This window comes from Drosophila willistoni, assembly GCF_018902025.1.
Source record: "Drosophila willistoni isolate 14030-0811.24 chromosome 2R unlocalized genomic scaffold, UCI_dwil_1.1 Seg200, whole genome shotgun sequence".
NCBI lineage: Eukaryota > Metazoa > Arthropoda > Insecta > Diptera > Drosophilidae > Drosophila > Drosophila willistoni.
This window is the reverse complement of record NW_025814051.1, coordinates 1,025,680-1,041,920: the sequence shown is the minus strand read 5'-3', so window position 1 is coordinate 1,041,920 and position 16,241 is coordinate 1,025,680. Positions and strand designations below refer to the sequence as shown.

General features: G+C 33.1%; 1 protein-coding gene across 2 annotated transcripts; it reads left to right on the top strand.

Moving 5' to 3' along the window:
• The first annotated feature begins 4,842 nt into the window (after nt 1-4,842).
• On the top strand, nt 4,843-14,642 carry LOC6641653 (protein spaetzle 3). 2 transcript variants are annotated; one of them, XM_002064605.4, is made up of 5 exons: nt 4,843-6,320; nt 11,078-11,196; nt 11,703-11,827; nt 13,667-14,179; nt 14,247-14,642. In XM_002064605.4, exons 1-5 carry the CDS (start codon nt 5,348-5,350, stop codon nt 14,401-14,403), a joined length of 1,887 nt encoding a protein of 628 aa, XP_002064641.1. In that variant the 5' UTR covers nt 4,843-5,347; the 3' UTR covers nt 14,404-14,642. The 2 variants fall into 2 exon arrangements, with proteins under 2 accessions (XP_002064641.1, XP_023031233.1); XM_023175465.2 differs by having other exon boundaries at nt 11,075-11,196.
• The last annotated feature ends 1,599 nt before the right edge of the window (nt 14,643-16,241 follow it).

Genomic DNA, 16,241 nt, shown 5'->3' with positions numbered 1-16,241 from the left:
TTTGCTTTGATCATTTTTTCCTTCCATAAAATATTTAAAAACTTCTTTAAATGTTTTAAAAAACCTTTTTTTTTTGACTTGTTATTGATTGGATACTAGGGATATTTGATCCCAAATCCCTTATATACCTTATGTATCAAACCATGTTGTTATCTTCTAACATACTTTTTCTAAAATCTTATTTTTTAATGAGGCCAGCTTTATGAGATATGCAGTACTCTAAATTATCTTAAATTTATCATTTTTCTCAAATTTAAATAGGTAATATATAATTCAAAGATTTTCTTTCAGAATTCTTCTTATCTTTGCCTTTTGCATTTATATATCTTTTAAAATTATGTGTTTCTGTTAGTTGTAACTTTTAGACACACCTCGCTAGAGTACATCTATAATATTTCACATTCGAAGTTATGTGCACTTGAACCTGGTTAGGTTGAGGTCCACTAGTCCACCACCACTGGCAACCACCAACCACCACCACACCTCTCCATTGGTACTCTCGATAGTTCAACACCAAAACGATACAATTGACAAAGGAAAACAAATGCGTAAAAGGCAATTTCAGCTTCACTTTGGCCATATAATGGTAATAAAATAATAATAATAATAATAATGGCTAATGTTGTGTTATAATGAAATACTATACTCACAGGTAGATACATACATACATAGGTAGGTAGGTTGGTATCCCTCTCTATCGTACGATTTGCCTCTGCACATGGCGCTGAAGTTGCTCTCAACTGGTTTTCAACTACTTTTCAAAATGCTTCTGATAAATTGGTCCACGCTCTAAATTGGTTCTAATTAAAGCGCCTTTTTTTATGCTGATCGAATCGATCAGCGTCTTGGTTTGGCTTGACTTGACTTGACTTTACTTGGCTCTTGGTACACAGAGCCCCCACATTTTTGTCATTCGTCTCGATCTGGAGATTTTGGGATTTTGGTTTTGGGTTTTTGTGGCAACAAACAGAAACAACAAACACTTGATGTTTGGCGTTTTTTTTTTTTTGAATTTTTTGTTTTTTAAATGTGTATTGTGACTGCACAAAAGATTGGCAGCTAAAAATTTGTTAAAGACTTAAGGCCAAAGCTCGAGAGCCACAATTTTTCGATAAGGTATGACGGTGAGGTGTGAGGTAAGGTCTGTTGTTGTTCTCGTACTTAATTTTGACAGGCGGCAAAAGCCTCAGGGGCAATCAGCCAAAAAGGCATACAGGCTGTGGCAGGCGCTAGAAGAAGGAATGTCATTTCCATAGATCTCTTGTCAATTTTAGATGATTGTCGAGTGGATTAGAGGGAAATATACATACACATTATATATGTACACATATAAAATGGTTTTTAGTCAAATTACGCCTGTCACATGAAAAGGGAAAGGCAAAAAATAAACTGGCGCTAGGTACGCGTTGTTATTGTTGTTGTTATAATTGGAGTGAACTATGTACTGAACAAACTTGTTCTGGCTTTATATATATATATCTCTATGTATATGCATATAGTATATATACATTTTTGTACCTATTTTACCATATTGCATATGCAACATGTTAGCTATGGGAGTCTAGGGTTGCATAAGGAAGGAAAATTATCTTAGGAAATTTGCAATTTTTCATAAGGAAAAGTGTTCAGCACAGAATACAGAAAACTGGTTTTTTTAATTGGTTTATTTAATGAACAAAGCTAATTAACAACTACAAAGTAGTTAAAGGAAAATGTTTGTCAATTCGCTTGAATTTAATTCTCTTAAAAGTCTTCTCTCCTTCATGAAGTGCAATGACAATGACACTTTAAAATAAAATAAACCATTAAACTTTGATTTAATCTCAAGGATCTGCATATATGATTGTTAAGAAACTAAAAACATAATTAATTGTATTCAAAAGCCAAATATCACGTAGTACAGCAGCAGCATACTGAAACCAGTTGATATATTAACAGCAATTTTATGACAAATCTGTAGACAAAAATTGAATTGGCGAATCTATTAAGTCTATTTAATCTGATGGCTAAAACTTATGGAAATTTAAAATAAAAAAAAGTTAAAGTTTTAAAAATTAAGCTATCTACCTAAATGCAAGTGAATTCCCCTCTAAGGCAGATGGAAAAGTTCAAAGTGTGAGAAGAGAGTTTGAAATATTTAAAAAAAATATAATAATACAAATTTTTACTACATATTATTAAACTCAATAACAAATTGACGACAATACCAAAAGTTAATTCTAGTAATAAAAACAAAAAAGGAAATTCTTTTTAGAAAGCAATCGTAATCCTAAAAAAATATAACACCATTTTATAAGATTATACTTTTTAATGAATAAATAGTTTGAATTCCAAAATTCTTCAAAAATTTTCAAATGTTTGGCGGAAATATTGAATCGATACAGTGACAACAAATTTTTTATATTTTTTTTGTACATTTTCCTTTAAAAAGCTTTATTTTTTGAGAAATTAGCTCCAATCGATTGCATTTTTTTGTGTTTATAAATTTTACGATTAAGTGATGAATCTGGATACCTGTGATGACTGGAAAGAATCTCATCATAAACATAATTTTGGTAAAGTAGTAAACAAGATTCATTTATAGGATAACAATCACCATAGAGAGTGATCACTTTGGACCCAATGATCGATTTCTTGACATAAAGACTAATTTGTAAGTTATCAAGTTAACTTTTTAATACATATGATTCAGACAAAAAGCTTAGAAAACGGAAAAATATATGAATTTTGTTTACAGGCTTACACATAAAAGAACACATTGCGTATACGTAATAAGTATGTGTATATTCAAGCTAAAGGTAAAAACAAAGTCGTATAAAAACTTATTAGCAAGCATTTGTACACGGATTTTTAACATTTTTTTCATGTATCGGAAAATATACATAATTAAATTTAAATCATATAATATATTTCTCAACAAAAATATATTACTTTTATATTTTACTTACCCTTTAATATAAATATTTTAAATTTACTTTTAGTCTACTCTTAAATAACTACAGGCACACAAAGAAAACAAAAACTTACAAGATTCATACCGCTGATTTTTTTTTAAATTGAAATTGTAGGGCTAAAATAATATCGATGTTTTTAATTAAATTCTTACAAACAGTTTTTCATGGCCATGAACTTATGATGTTTATTAACGAAAAATGATTTTTAACTAAAGATATACATGGCTTAGTAGATCAATAAATTGTTCTTTGGCTTATAAGTGCGAATAGAAAATTTGAATCTGATTTTTACTCTTTATAGCTGCTAATAAATGGCAAGATTTAGTCTCTACGTAAAGTCTATTAAACACCTAATCTGTTTTCCTATTGCAACATTCTTATTACCTGCAACCCTGGCTACTGTGTAAATGTGCAAAATACATATATTTTTGTTGGGCTTGGCCCAATAGTCTATAGAACAAAGGCGGTCTCTGCCGCCCGGCCATTAGCCATGGCCATGACGAGTTGGTCAACCGCTAAGAGACTGGCCAACCCATGTGTTACACTTTAGGTGACTTATTTACATATTGAAATATAAAATAATTTGTAATATACTTGAAAGGAAAAGTTAGAAATGTATGTACATATCTGACAATTGGGGCCACAAAAACTATCAATACGACCTTGAAAACTAAAAAGAGACAAACGAGATTCTACTTTTAATAGATTTCCTTATAATATATTGATTTCAACGACATTCTTAAAAGTGAATCATTTTGAAGGCAAGAGGAATTGTAGGGCGGATTTTCCTGACACATTCATGTGCAAGATAAGATCAGAAGATCACGGCATGTCCAATGCATCCGTTTCCGTGTGTCAGTATGGTTGGCTAGTGAAGGGGGGAGTGGTAAGAGAGCTCCAGTTAAAAAAGAGAAGGTGCTAATCATTCGGCAAAGTGGACACAGTGAGACCAAAACAATGACGTAGCCAATGAGTCTATGCCCTCGCGTATCTCAGTCTAACTGTCTGTCTATCTGTCTGTCTATCTCGATGAGCGTCATTCATTCATAGCCTCATCATCATCGGTAGCTGCCTCAACGCCTCAATGCACTCGGCATTAGTGTTACAAGCCAATAATAATTCATAGGAAAACCCCCTGTTTATTGTCACACCTCCGCCCAACGCCCCCAACCACCCAATACTGCAAAGTTGTGTTCTCCAGCTGCTTGAAGAGAGTTTCTCTTAGGGTCTGACTGGTATGGGTTTATTATTAATTTTTGTTGTTGTATACTTTAGCTCTGCTTCTGTAACTCTTATGGCTCTCTCTTCACAACCTGTTTTTTGTTTAAAGCCCACTTTAAAAATACTTTTGCTTTTCATTGCCTTCGATGATGGTGTTTTTTTTTAACTCAGTTTTTGTTTTTTCTTCTGCTTTTATTTTTTTTTCTTTTTTTGCTAGTGATTAATATGCGCTTTTCGAAATTGAAACAAAAAAGTATAACACACATCATCAGCATCATCATCATCATCATCATCGGCATCATTGAATGTGACCTAGGTCAGGTTTGGGCTTAATTAAGTGCTAAACTCTTGAGCGATCTACTAAAAATATTCTTTTAAACATATGTCTCTGGCTTTGATAATAATCAATATTCCTAAGGGCATCTACAGTTCGTACAATTACATATTGCTTATTTTTCCGGTTTTGTTTTATTTTTCGTGTTTGCCATTCAACAGTAAAGAAGAAAAAAAAAAAAAAACTTACGTTCGCTCGCTGCGCTCTCCGATAATTTTTTATTTTTGTTTTTTTTTTGAGTATTTTTCGAGTTGAAACATTTTTCCCATTAAGTTTTTTAAAGGCGCACGGCGAGAACGGCTCAGTCTCGATTGTCAGCTTGTCGTGAATGGTTTTTTTAGCACAAGACCGCGGGTCCGAGTAACTGAAAGATTGAAGTCTAAGTTCGACATCATATTTCTATATATATATATACATACATATGTATATACATATATAACTCGCCACCTAGATCGTTTCGCGCGCGCGTGTTTCCCTGTATGCGTGTTTGTGTGTGTGTGTTGGTGTGTGTGTGTGTGTGCGAGTGTGTGCTATTGCTAACTCTATTGTCGCCAAGGGGGAGTAAGACTGATTTGTTATTTATTTCATTTGTTTTTTTGCATAAATCAGTTTTTTTGAGTTGAGCTCTTCTTGCTCACATAAATTATGTGGCGGCCAGGTTCTAGTTGATATTAGAGAGATAGAGCGAGAGAGAAAGAGATAGAGAGGGAGAAGTCAATCGAGTTTGTGGCTTAAGTCTTTCGTTTCCTATGAGAGATGCATTAATCCAAACGCTAAACAAAATAGTTCCATAAATTTTACGTAACTCTCCCATTAACAAAAAATATTCAACTTGAATATGGCTCTGACCAATTTCTCATTGCCATTTGGTAACTTGGCCCAGCCATGGGGCGTGACATTGGCCCCCTTGCATCCCATACATCAATTGGCCAGTAATACCAATAATTTACTCTACTCGCCGGCCGATCATCAGCAACAGCAACAGCAGCAGCAGCAACAACAACCGCAGATCACATCAGATATTAATTCTGATTATTTCAAGAATAATCCTTATGGTCCACCAGCGGGTTATCCTTATCAAAGTAGACGCAAACAGAACAGCAATGCCTATTTGCCACCGACTGGTGCATCTGCATCTCGCAACTCTGTCTATCACCTACAACAGCAACAGCAGCAGCAACAGCAACAAAGCCACCAGCAATCCCATGTGGAAGCCAATGAGAATACTGTGTCATTTCAGAGTTCGAGTTCAAGTAGTAATGCCAATAGCCAGAGTACCATTCATTTAACACAATCGTCATCGTCTGGTCGTAGTCCTGCTGAAGGCTCTTATACACGTTATCCTGGAAACAATAAACAACAGCAGCAGCAACAGCAACAACAGCAACAACAGCCACAACAGAAACAATATTTCAATGCCCATGGCAGTGCCAGTGCCACCTTCTCAAAGAACAGCGGAAGCTTTAGTATTACCAGCTTTGGCAACAGCAGGCAACAGCCGCAGCAACCACAACAACCACCAGCACCACCTCTGCAACAGCAACAGCCACCACATCAGCCGGCACAGCCGCGTAGACCGTTGCAATCGGTCAAGCCGGAGACTCAGCCTGCCTCAACATATGGTGTGGCTGCTGCCGAGGATAATTATCCGGAGCGGGCACCTGGTTTCACACGTGTTCAGGCTGGCCAGGGATCACGTACCCAGGTACATGCCGTGCTCGACTATGATGTGGAGGAGGGTGAAGAGGATGAGGAGTTGGAAGACGAAGACGATGAGCAAGGTGGCAACTATTATCAAGGTCAAGCGAAAGGTAAGAGCAAAAATCTTTTTCAATTTTAAAGCTAATTTATTTAATTAGTTGTTGATTTCTTATGTATAGATTATTTAAAAATTTATTAGCCCAAATCGATTTTTTATTTTGATCTCTTCATCTAAAAAAATCAATCCATTTAACACGAATTAAATGGTTTCCTCCAAAAATACAATAATTAGTTACTTAAACTGTTTTAATATCAACGAATTTTAAAGTGAGATTTAGGAAAATGATATGAATTGCCTAATTGCCTAACATTCTAATCCAAGTCGTAGTTCCTTGAAATAGCTCTGAAAAACGTTATTTTGTTTCAATTTTGAAATATATGAATTTGATGATCTTAAATCGGTTGCGATTCTGTGTATCGGATAATTAGTAACTTCTAATTTATTTTGAATTTAAAAATCGTTATCTATATTCTCAAGTAGACTTGTGGAACTTGATTATTTTGGATGTATATTCATAGCAATTGCTTTCCAAACAAATCTCAATTAATGGTAATTTTGTAATTCCACTGCATTCCACTTTTCCTGAATGTAATAGGCAAATTATTGTGTGATTTATTATATATTGTTTTTTATTCAATACATTACGTTCAATTGCAAATACCTTCCATATAATTTCATATCTTTTTCCGCTAAGTCAGTATAAATTTTTGAGTTCTTTATTTGATTGAAATCGATTTAAACAGAGTTCAAAGTTCTCTGTTTCTATTATAAAAATTTGTATTCAGTCCCAATACGAACTATATACTATTTAATTGGATTAATTATGAAAACTTAAGCATGACTTGTGGTTTGTTCATAATATAGAGTTTGACTCATGATTCTCACAATTTGATTTTTAACAAATATAAATTTTTGTTTAAATGAAATAAAACTTTATACATTTGCTTATACTATTCATTTTTTTGTTTACTTTTATTTGCTCTAGTCTATATTTGTTTCAAAATTTTGCATAATGTAAAAAGTTATTTTGAATTTGTTATTGTAATCGGTAAAATACTTTATTTTTAGTTTATAAAACATATAGAAATATAAAAAAAAATATGATAAACTAAAAAATTTATTTCCATTTAGGTAGTTTTAAAAAATGTTTGATTTTCACAATGTTTTATTTGAGGAAAAGCAGCCGAAAAAGTCTTTTTCACAGCAAAATATTCTTGAATTCTTTTTGTATACTATATGTATTATTTTCTAACAATCCTACAATTTTTAAATAGTTTTTAATAGGGAAAGAGACTTAAGTTTATTAAGAAAGATTCACATGGTAATTTTTATATTTATATTTCTTTCAATCAGCTTCAATAAAAATAACTAATATCGATTATTACCATTTTTGATCATATAAATGAAAAAGAAAAAAAACTTTTCATATAATAATTACTTTCCCTAATTAAAAAAGATTTTTAATTTCTTCGGCTTCTGTTTTATATTTACATAATATTTTTGCAAACATTTGAAAATAATTTAAAGGGCTACTCCTCTATATATTATTTTGAATAACTGTTTAAGGCGTACACAAAAAAATAAATGGTTTTTAATTTTATAGTGCCAACCTTTGTATAGGGAGTGAATAGAACTTTCAAATTTAGTTTCGACTTACGATTACTTTTAAAATATTTTATTAGTTAGTTATTTAAAAACAACAAAAAAGTTTCTACATTGTCTCAATTGTTTAGTAATTCACTTTTGATTTCATAGATAGTTTTTTAAATAGGTTAAATCATTCGAGTTTAACTGTCTTCTCACTTTATCGATCGATCGAACAAAAAAGTTTTACTTTTCCCGCTCGCATGCGAAAATTCTTGCTAAGTATTTCCGGTGTGCGGCAAAAAAAAGGCCGTTTTCCATCTAAACTCTAAGCCATGTTTCGAACCCCTAAGCGATGTACAACATCAGATCATGATAGCAACATGATCCGCTACCGTTATTCATCAATTATATATGAGCATGAATGTTTGTATGTACATATGTATTTATATATAAATGTTAAAAAAAGTAAAAAAAATTACTGTGCATTTTGTTGTCATGTTGGCGGCGTGTACGAGTACTCATTCACTTACTTATTTTGTTTGTTTGCTTAGATTAACTGATAAGCTGCCTCTTCCCACTCAACCCACACTAAGCAACTGAAAGTCATGTGGATTTTTGCTATGAGTGTGTATGTGTATGGGTGAGTGTGCGTGTTAGTTAGGTGTTTATTTTGTGTGTATCTTTTCAATTGAGAGCAACTTCTGCACAACAACAACTAACAGCAACAACAACGAATAAGTATAACAACTACACATAGATATACATGCAGCAGCGGTGCGACAAGGTCAAAGGTCTACAAACCGCTTGGCAAGGTCACTTTCAGACAGTAATGGCCAGTGTTTGACTTTTATAGCTATCTGACTAACACGCACCACGATTTATGCCTTTAACTCAGAGCAGCACCGTTCGGTTCCAATCACCAATTTGTTAGATGTTGTTGTTGTCGTTGTTGTTGTTGTTGCTTTTGCTGTTATAGTGCTTAATCTGCATATAAGACATCTTGAAGTTTGAAACCGAGATACATCTCTATAAACATACCTTAATTTATATTGATAGCGCTCTCTAATTCCTGCCCTTGTTGTCCTCGTATAAGACACAAAACTGTCAGCACAATTAAAATTTGGTTTCTTGACATTTTACTTTTTAATTTGAAATTGTCTGTGGTTTTTGTTATTTCTTTGGGGTTTTTGTTGGCGCCTCTTTGTTTCACATCTCATCTCAATCTCCGAACTTGTTGAGGCATTAGCAACCTGCCAGAGACAGAGACAGCAACTGAGACGGAGACGGAGATGAAGATGGAGACCTCAAGTACTCAAGTCGGTTACGGTTACGCGCGGGGTATTATGCAAGAAGTCGGGCTCATGAACATGAACCAGCTCTTCTCATACTCGAAAAATTCATACCATACGATACCATACCATGGCATATACAAAACCCATACCCATACCCCATACCCCACACTCATATATAAATGGTGAAGAAGACGTGCAACAAAGCACAGCACACGCATATCTGACAAGTTTTAAAGATGTGGAACGAGTACTCAAGATTTGGTTTTCACCTTCTTTTGTGTATGTGCATGCCATGGTTTCTATGTGTGTGTTTGAGTGTGTATGAGTGTGTAAAACGAGTCCATCATGTAATGGAATGGAAAAAAGGGTTAAAGATCAAGCAGTAGCTGACAGCAGATTGAAACCAAAACTTACTTACAAGTAATACCAACTAAAGTGCCAAGTCAGGATGGTTTTCCTATTAAGCAGAGATTCCAAAACTATTCCAAACTTATTTAATTTCTCATTTTCAACAGAGATCTTTGAGTTCTGAATCTAATTAAGGCCTTATTTATGGAAATGTTGATTCTAAATTAAAGGAAACAATCGACCATTTGGCTTCTGTTCTTAATTGTCTAAAATATCTAGCATTTAACTAATTACTTAAGATTTCAAAATACTGGTTTAAGCAATTAACAAATGTGAACATTTAATTCTAATACTTGTATAAAAAACTTGCCTCATCAAACTTAAAAGTTGTATGAACTTATGTTAGATTAGCTTGTTGGACTAAAGACTATAACTAGATGCTAGATTCTTAATGCTCTAAATAATGAGCTTAGTCGGAAATCAATCAATTTGTGACATTTGGTCAGTGATTTATTATAGTGGGACAAGATTTACATATAGAATAATTTTTTGATTTTTATGTTTAGAAATTGCCTGGGAATTCGAGAAACAAATCTCTTTATTTTTTATTTTAAAAAGAAAATCAGCGTCTTGTCTATCTATATCTATTCTTAATGGGTTTTTATCTTTGCTAATCCTAAAAAAATGTTATAGATATTTATATTGAGTAGGCATTTAAGAAGAAAAGCTTTTAAAATTCTTCTAGAAGTCTCAATTCGGTAGGCATTTAAGATTCAAAACTTTAAATATAAGTTTACTATATCTCATTAAATTTATTAGCTCTTCAGTAATTTTATAGATCAAATAACATTAGTTAACTGAATCTATATAATTAATCGATTACAAAAAATTGAAAGTTCATAATAAATCATTCCAATCCAGTATGCCCAAATTAGATAAATAAAAAATGCAACTTAATTTTAAAAGAGTCGTTTAGAAGTCTCAAATTATTATTATTTATATTAGAATTAGACGAAAACGTCTAACAATAAGATCGAAAGACCTCAAGACCTTAGCTACTACAGCTTAATTTTTAAAAAATATATGTAATTCCATAAAGATATTTATAAAATTAATAATAACAACAAAATTCAAGATAAAAAGAAAATGATTTGGAATGTCAAACAAAGTTATTGACATATAGAAAAAGTTATTTCTCTTTGTGTAAATGCATTTTTATTAAACATATCTTTGTCACTTTGACAATTCACATCCTGATCTACTCTGTTTTGCGGATTATCTGGGGTGAAGGGAAAGTTGTGTGTGTGTGTGTGTCTTTAGATCCGGATCTGGGCATTACAAATGCCAAGCAGGTACTTATGCAGATGGTATGTCAACTGTTGCATTCCGATTTGGTATGCAGACACTGCACTTGCACTTTATTTCGGGTTTAACCACTAAAAACAGAAAAGAAAAAAATCAGAGCCTCTGATTAATGCCTTGTCCTTGCATTTCATGTGGTTTTTACTTTTGGTTTTGTTCGTTTTTCATTATGAATCATTTAAAGACTTGCATATATTTTTTGGATTCATTTCAGCAGACAAGCAAATGAATGTGACACCCATACAGGGACCCATCTATCTGAAGAATGGCAGTGTGCCAGTGGTGCCATTATTTTCCTATCCCAAGCTCAACAATGGATCGTTCTTACAGATTCCGGTGAGTTCTCTATGTACAACTAAATCGAATCGATCGAATCGAAGGGGGCGGCGAGGAGGTGGGGACACGCGCAATATCGATCGAGTTTACTCAAAAAAAAAATTTGCGGAAATAACTTTGACGATTTTGTGTTTCATTTCATTATCTTTGTTTTTCGCTCACGAAGGTCGTGCGAGTTCGTTTCGTTAAGAGGTGTGATGATGAAGTTGAGCTCTGAGTGAGAGATAGAGAGCAGCAGTAGCATTTAAGAGGTTGGGGAGGGGAGGGGAGTGGTCTGGCTTGCCTCTGCTCTCGTCTTGTCTCGATTGCTCTGGCCAAGTCAGAAGATATTAAAATTAAGTTTTTTAATTTTGTTTTTGGTTTTAATGTTTATAACTTTACTTGAGTCATTTTCACACCCCGGCTATAAATTGTTATGGTCGTAAGACTCCCCCTACATACATATTGTATATGTATATTAAAATTTATGTATGTATTTGTATTTATCTCTGTGTTTTTTTGCGTAGATCTGGTGGACGGCATTGTCAGTGGCACTTGGCCTGGATGTGAGAGGCGATGTGATTAAAGGAGTGCCATGCATCAAACGATATCATCAGCTGTTCTGTCCCACGGCCGGTAATAGTTATCCCATGTGAGTAATAACAACAACAACAGCAACAACAAACGCTTTTGTTCACAAAATCAAATTAAATAGAGGAAATTCCAATAATATACAACAAAACAAAATACAAAAACTAGTTTATTAACTATTTTCCCAAACTATATAAAAAAAAATTACTGATTTTTAGTTCACACATTTCGCTGATTAGTTCAGGGATGCACATAAAATGTTTTTTTTTTTTTGCTTTTCTATTTAGTTACTCTTAATTTTGTGGTTTAAAATGAGAATATTTCCATCATATTTATGTTAATTTGAATACAAATGGGTTCTTTTGAGTCACCTAACGGTGCTTATTAGCATAGGGTTGTTAGATTTAATCAGTTTTCTATATGACTATTTCATCATATTGAGCAAAAAGAAACTCAAACACGTAAGCTTGGCCATAATCTATTAAACAGTAGCCAAGACAGCCATTAAAAAGTTTTTGCAAACTCATCTTAGCAAAAAAAAAACAGAATAAAAGACTCATAAATGTCATAACTTTATTAAAACTAAACTAATTCTACTTGTGATCTTTCATTGTATAAATAGCATTAGCATAATACTGAAGATCTTAAAAAGATCTAAAAATTCGGCAATTTAATTGTTGAATGAACTATGTCTGACTTACTTTTTAACTTCACCTAAACACTATCACAAATTTTCAATGGATTCTTAGATCTCTAGGCTTTAATTGGGGCTCACATATTTACTCTTGATACTAAACTTCCACTAATTAAGCTTTAAGTAACTGCTGAGTTTCAGAATTATTATTTGCTGATTTACATATGTAGATTATCTCTATTTAAAAAAATTTAAAAAAAAGAAGGGTTAGCTGTCTTGGGTTAATATCATTTTAATTGTGTTACTAGTTTTGTTTTCTGGCATTAAATTTTATCAAGTTGGTGCAACTAGAAATGTAAGACTAAAACAAGTACATACATAGTTTAAAAAGTGGAAAGAGTGTAGACCATTTTGAACCTCTATATAGGAACACATTGCGTATACTTAATTATAGAGTTGGGTTGAAACATTTACGTACACCTTCAAGTCCAAGGTAATGCCAAAGCCGGAAAAAGACAACTAAAAGCGACTGATATAGGATCGGATTATACTTTAGTTTAGCGTAAAACATTATAGAATTTTCAGGTTCCTTTATATATACACAATTCATTATATTTCTGTATGTTTTGAATCGACAAATTTTGTGCATGAGCACATATGTACATAAAAATAAACTAGAAATTACTAATAATGACTGAATAAGCAGTCCTCGGTAGATGAGTTGTCTAAGTGGCCCAGTCATTTAGTCAACTGAACAATGATGATCCGGGTTCTCGAATCCCAGTCTAGTTTAAATCATAGATAGATAAATAAAATGAATTAACTTGGAAGAATACTTTTAAGTAGATGAATATTGAGAATGAATATGTTCTGCGGCTCTTTGGCCAAGAATTTCGAATAATGATGACTCTTCCTTAGAGTTGAAATCACAATCATTTGCGCCTTGTCTTTCGTATATGTATTCATTTAAGTATTTTCAATACCATACCCCAAAAAAAAATATTGAAATGACTTAAGAAATATAAAAACTTGACTCATGATCAGATATAAATACCTACTCACATACATATGTACCTACTCACGTGGATGACCAACTACATCATAGTTTTGCTAACATCATTTGGTTTGCTATTTTAAAAGAAAAATGTAAATAATAACAAATTATTTTGAAGGGCTATGAAAATTAATTTTAAACTGACGAATTGCTCTGTGTTTTAACATTTCTGTTTTATGATTAAAAACAATTTAAATTTCTCTGCTTTTTAGTGAAAAAATCGAACGTTTTATAGACGATAATAAGGCCCTGATGCGTCGTATGTATGGTGACTTTGAAATGAATATGGAGGGCAATGCAGGTGGCGGTGGGGTCGGCGGAGCTGGAACAGATGGGTCACGACAACAGGCTAAAGTTCGCAAACGTCGATTCATCGATGAGCCAGATATATTTATACCTCCCGGTGCCTATGCAGCCCATGCAGGTAAAGCGGGTGATAGTTACTTTGGGAAATTGCGAGAAAAACGCCAAGCAGCCGCCGGTGGAAGTCGTAATAGAGCAGGCGGCGGAGGAGGAGGAGGAGGAGCAACTAGCAGTAATGCCAATAGAACACCGGGCGGAGGTGGTGGCAATGCAAATGGTAGTTCTGGAACTGGCCGTCTTGATGCCTGTGAGTCTAAAATTGAAATTGTCACCCCCTATTGGGCATCGAATTCGGCGGGCAAGATCCGTGCCATTGTCAATACGCAGCACTTTGAGCAGGCCATACATCAAGAAGTTTGCAGGTGAGTGCCCTGAATGAGAAATCAAGTTTAATATTTATCTAGACTAATGTCGTGATCCTTCAATTAGCACAACACAGACGTCACGATGTGAGGGAGAATGCGGCTGTGAGCAGAAATATAAATGGCATCGATTACTCGCCTACGATCCCGACAATGATTGCAAGGGCATTTTTATGGATTGGTTCCTGTTTCCTTCATGCTGTGTCTGTAGATGTAATCCCTAACGGAAGTAATCAAAACTTTTAATCAATATAAACAAATGATTTACTCGTACTCCATAGTTAGAATGCCACTGAATGTATTTTAGTTGTTGTTAAGTAGCTCCTAAAAATTTCATTTTAATGGTAAATCTTTAGTTAAGCTCAATTCTCTAGTTAAGGTTTGATATATGAGCCATATCCTTCATGTAGCCACACACAAGCACACACACACACACACACAGCACATGCACACAAACATACACTCGCACAGCAACACACACTCACACATACATTTAATATATAATTCAGCCTTCATTTGTTGTTGTAATTGTAAAAACAAAAAACCAATTAAAAGTGAATAAAGCTTATGCAAATAACCATAGGAAATTTACCTAATCAACTGAAATGTTATTAAAGGAAGTTTTTTTAAAACATATTTCAAAGTGATTCAAATCAAACTGTGATTTTAGGTAAGTCAAATATTTGACTACAATGTGCTTAGAAAATCATAAAACATTTTTAAATTGTTCATATCCTAGTATATAAATTACTTGGGGGTTATGATTATGGTAGCCGAAAAATTGCAATATTTTCAATTTTATTTTGTACGTATTTACAGTATGTTGCAAAAGAGTTGTGTCAATAATTTGCTATATCTTAATGGTTGGTACAATTAAAAACTAAGGAAAAACTAAGATAAAGGCAATGTTTTTCAAAACCACAGTAGTGCCATGTCCAATTTTAAGATGGGAACTTTAACGTTTTTTTTAACGATGCCTTTTGATAAATAAAAGGAATAGAAACAACTATATATAAAATTTCTATTAATTTTTTATTTGTAACTGGTGTAAAAATAGTAATTATTTTTTATGAATTTAGTTTATATGAGAATATTTTGCTCCATTCGCAATAAATAACACTTACTTTTGATTAAAAATTATCTTGATATCGGAAGATATTTTGAAAGCCCCACATGGAACAAATAGATTCAATCAAAAACTCAAAAATCAGGCTAACTATAGTTAGTACTTCTTTTTGATATAAATGTAATCGTTTTCAGAAAAGAATATACATAAGAAGGCTTTGACAAATCGAGAAAAAAGTAAGGAGCAAAAAAGAATAAAATTTAAATAAAAAAAGGATAAAATTTTATACAACAGAATATACAAATCCAGTCAAATTCTTGATGGCGAGATGTTTGTCTGTCGCAGCTAAGACAAAAAATAACACTGATTTGACATCTCCTTGACATAACATCCACAAAAACGGACCTCCCGTGGCTGACATTTCTTTGCTTTCGCCTGTTCCTTGATCGCAATAGTTAGGCTAATAATTACTAATGAATAATGAAAAACCATATTTCATTCATTATGCAAGTTTATTTATCCAGAGAACAATTTTTTTTAAATGTGCCGAAATGAGCACTTCCGGCTCACTTTTGAGAAAATTCGTTAGTGCCATCAGACATCGGCGGATGGCGACACCGGGTCGATGGTGGCGACATCCATTGTCGGTTGCGTCCACAGTGGCGACAGCCGGGTATAAATGATAAAATTTAACAAATTTGCATACTTTTAGGGACGTATGAAAACTGCGAATAATTTTTGCTTTCTTTTATATTTTTTGAACGTTTAATATTACAAGATTGTACAAAATAAAAAACACAAAGAAAATTAAAACAGTTGGTTAAAAAATCCACAATCATTTGTGTATAAAAACTAACAAATATTTATAACACTTTTTAAAAAATTTCGTTGTTTAAAAAACACAAATTTATTGTTGAATCCCGCCAATGGCAACTTGAACTTATTTTATGCTCTTCTTCTTTTATAATATTAAGTAATTGTATTTTTTTTTTCCAT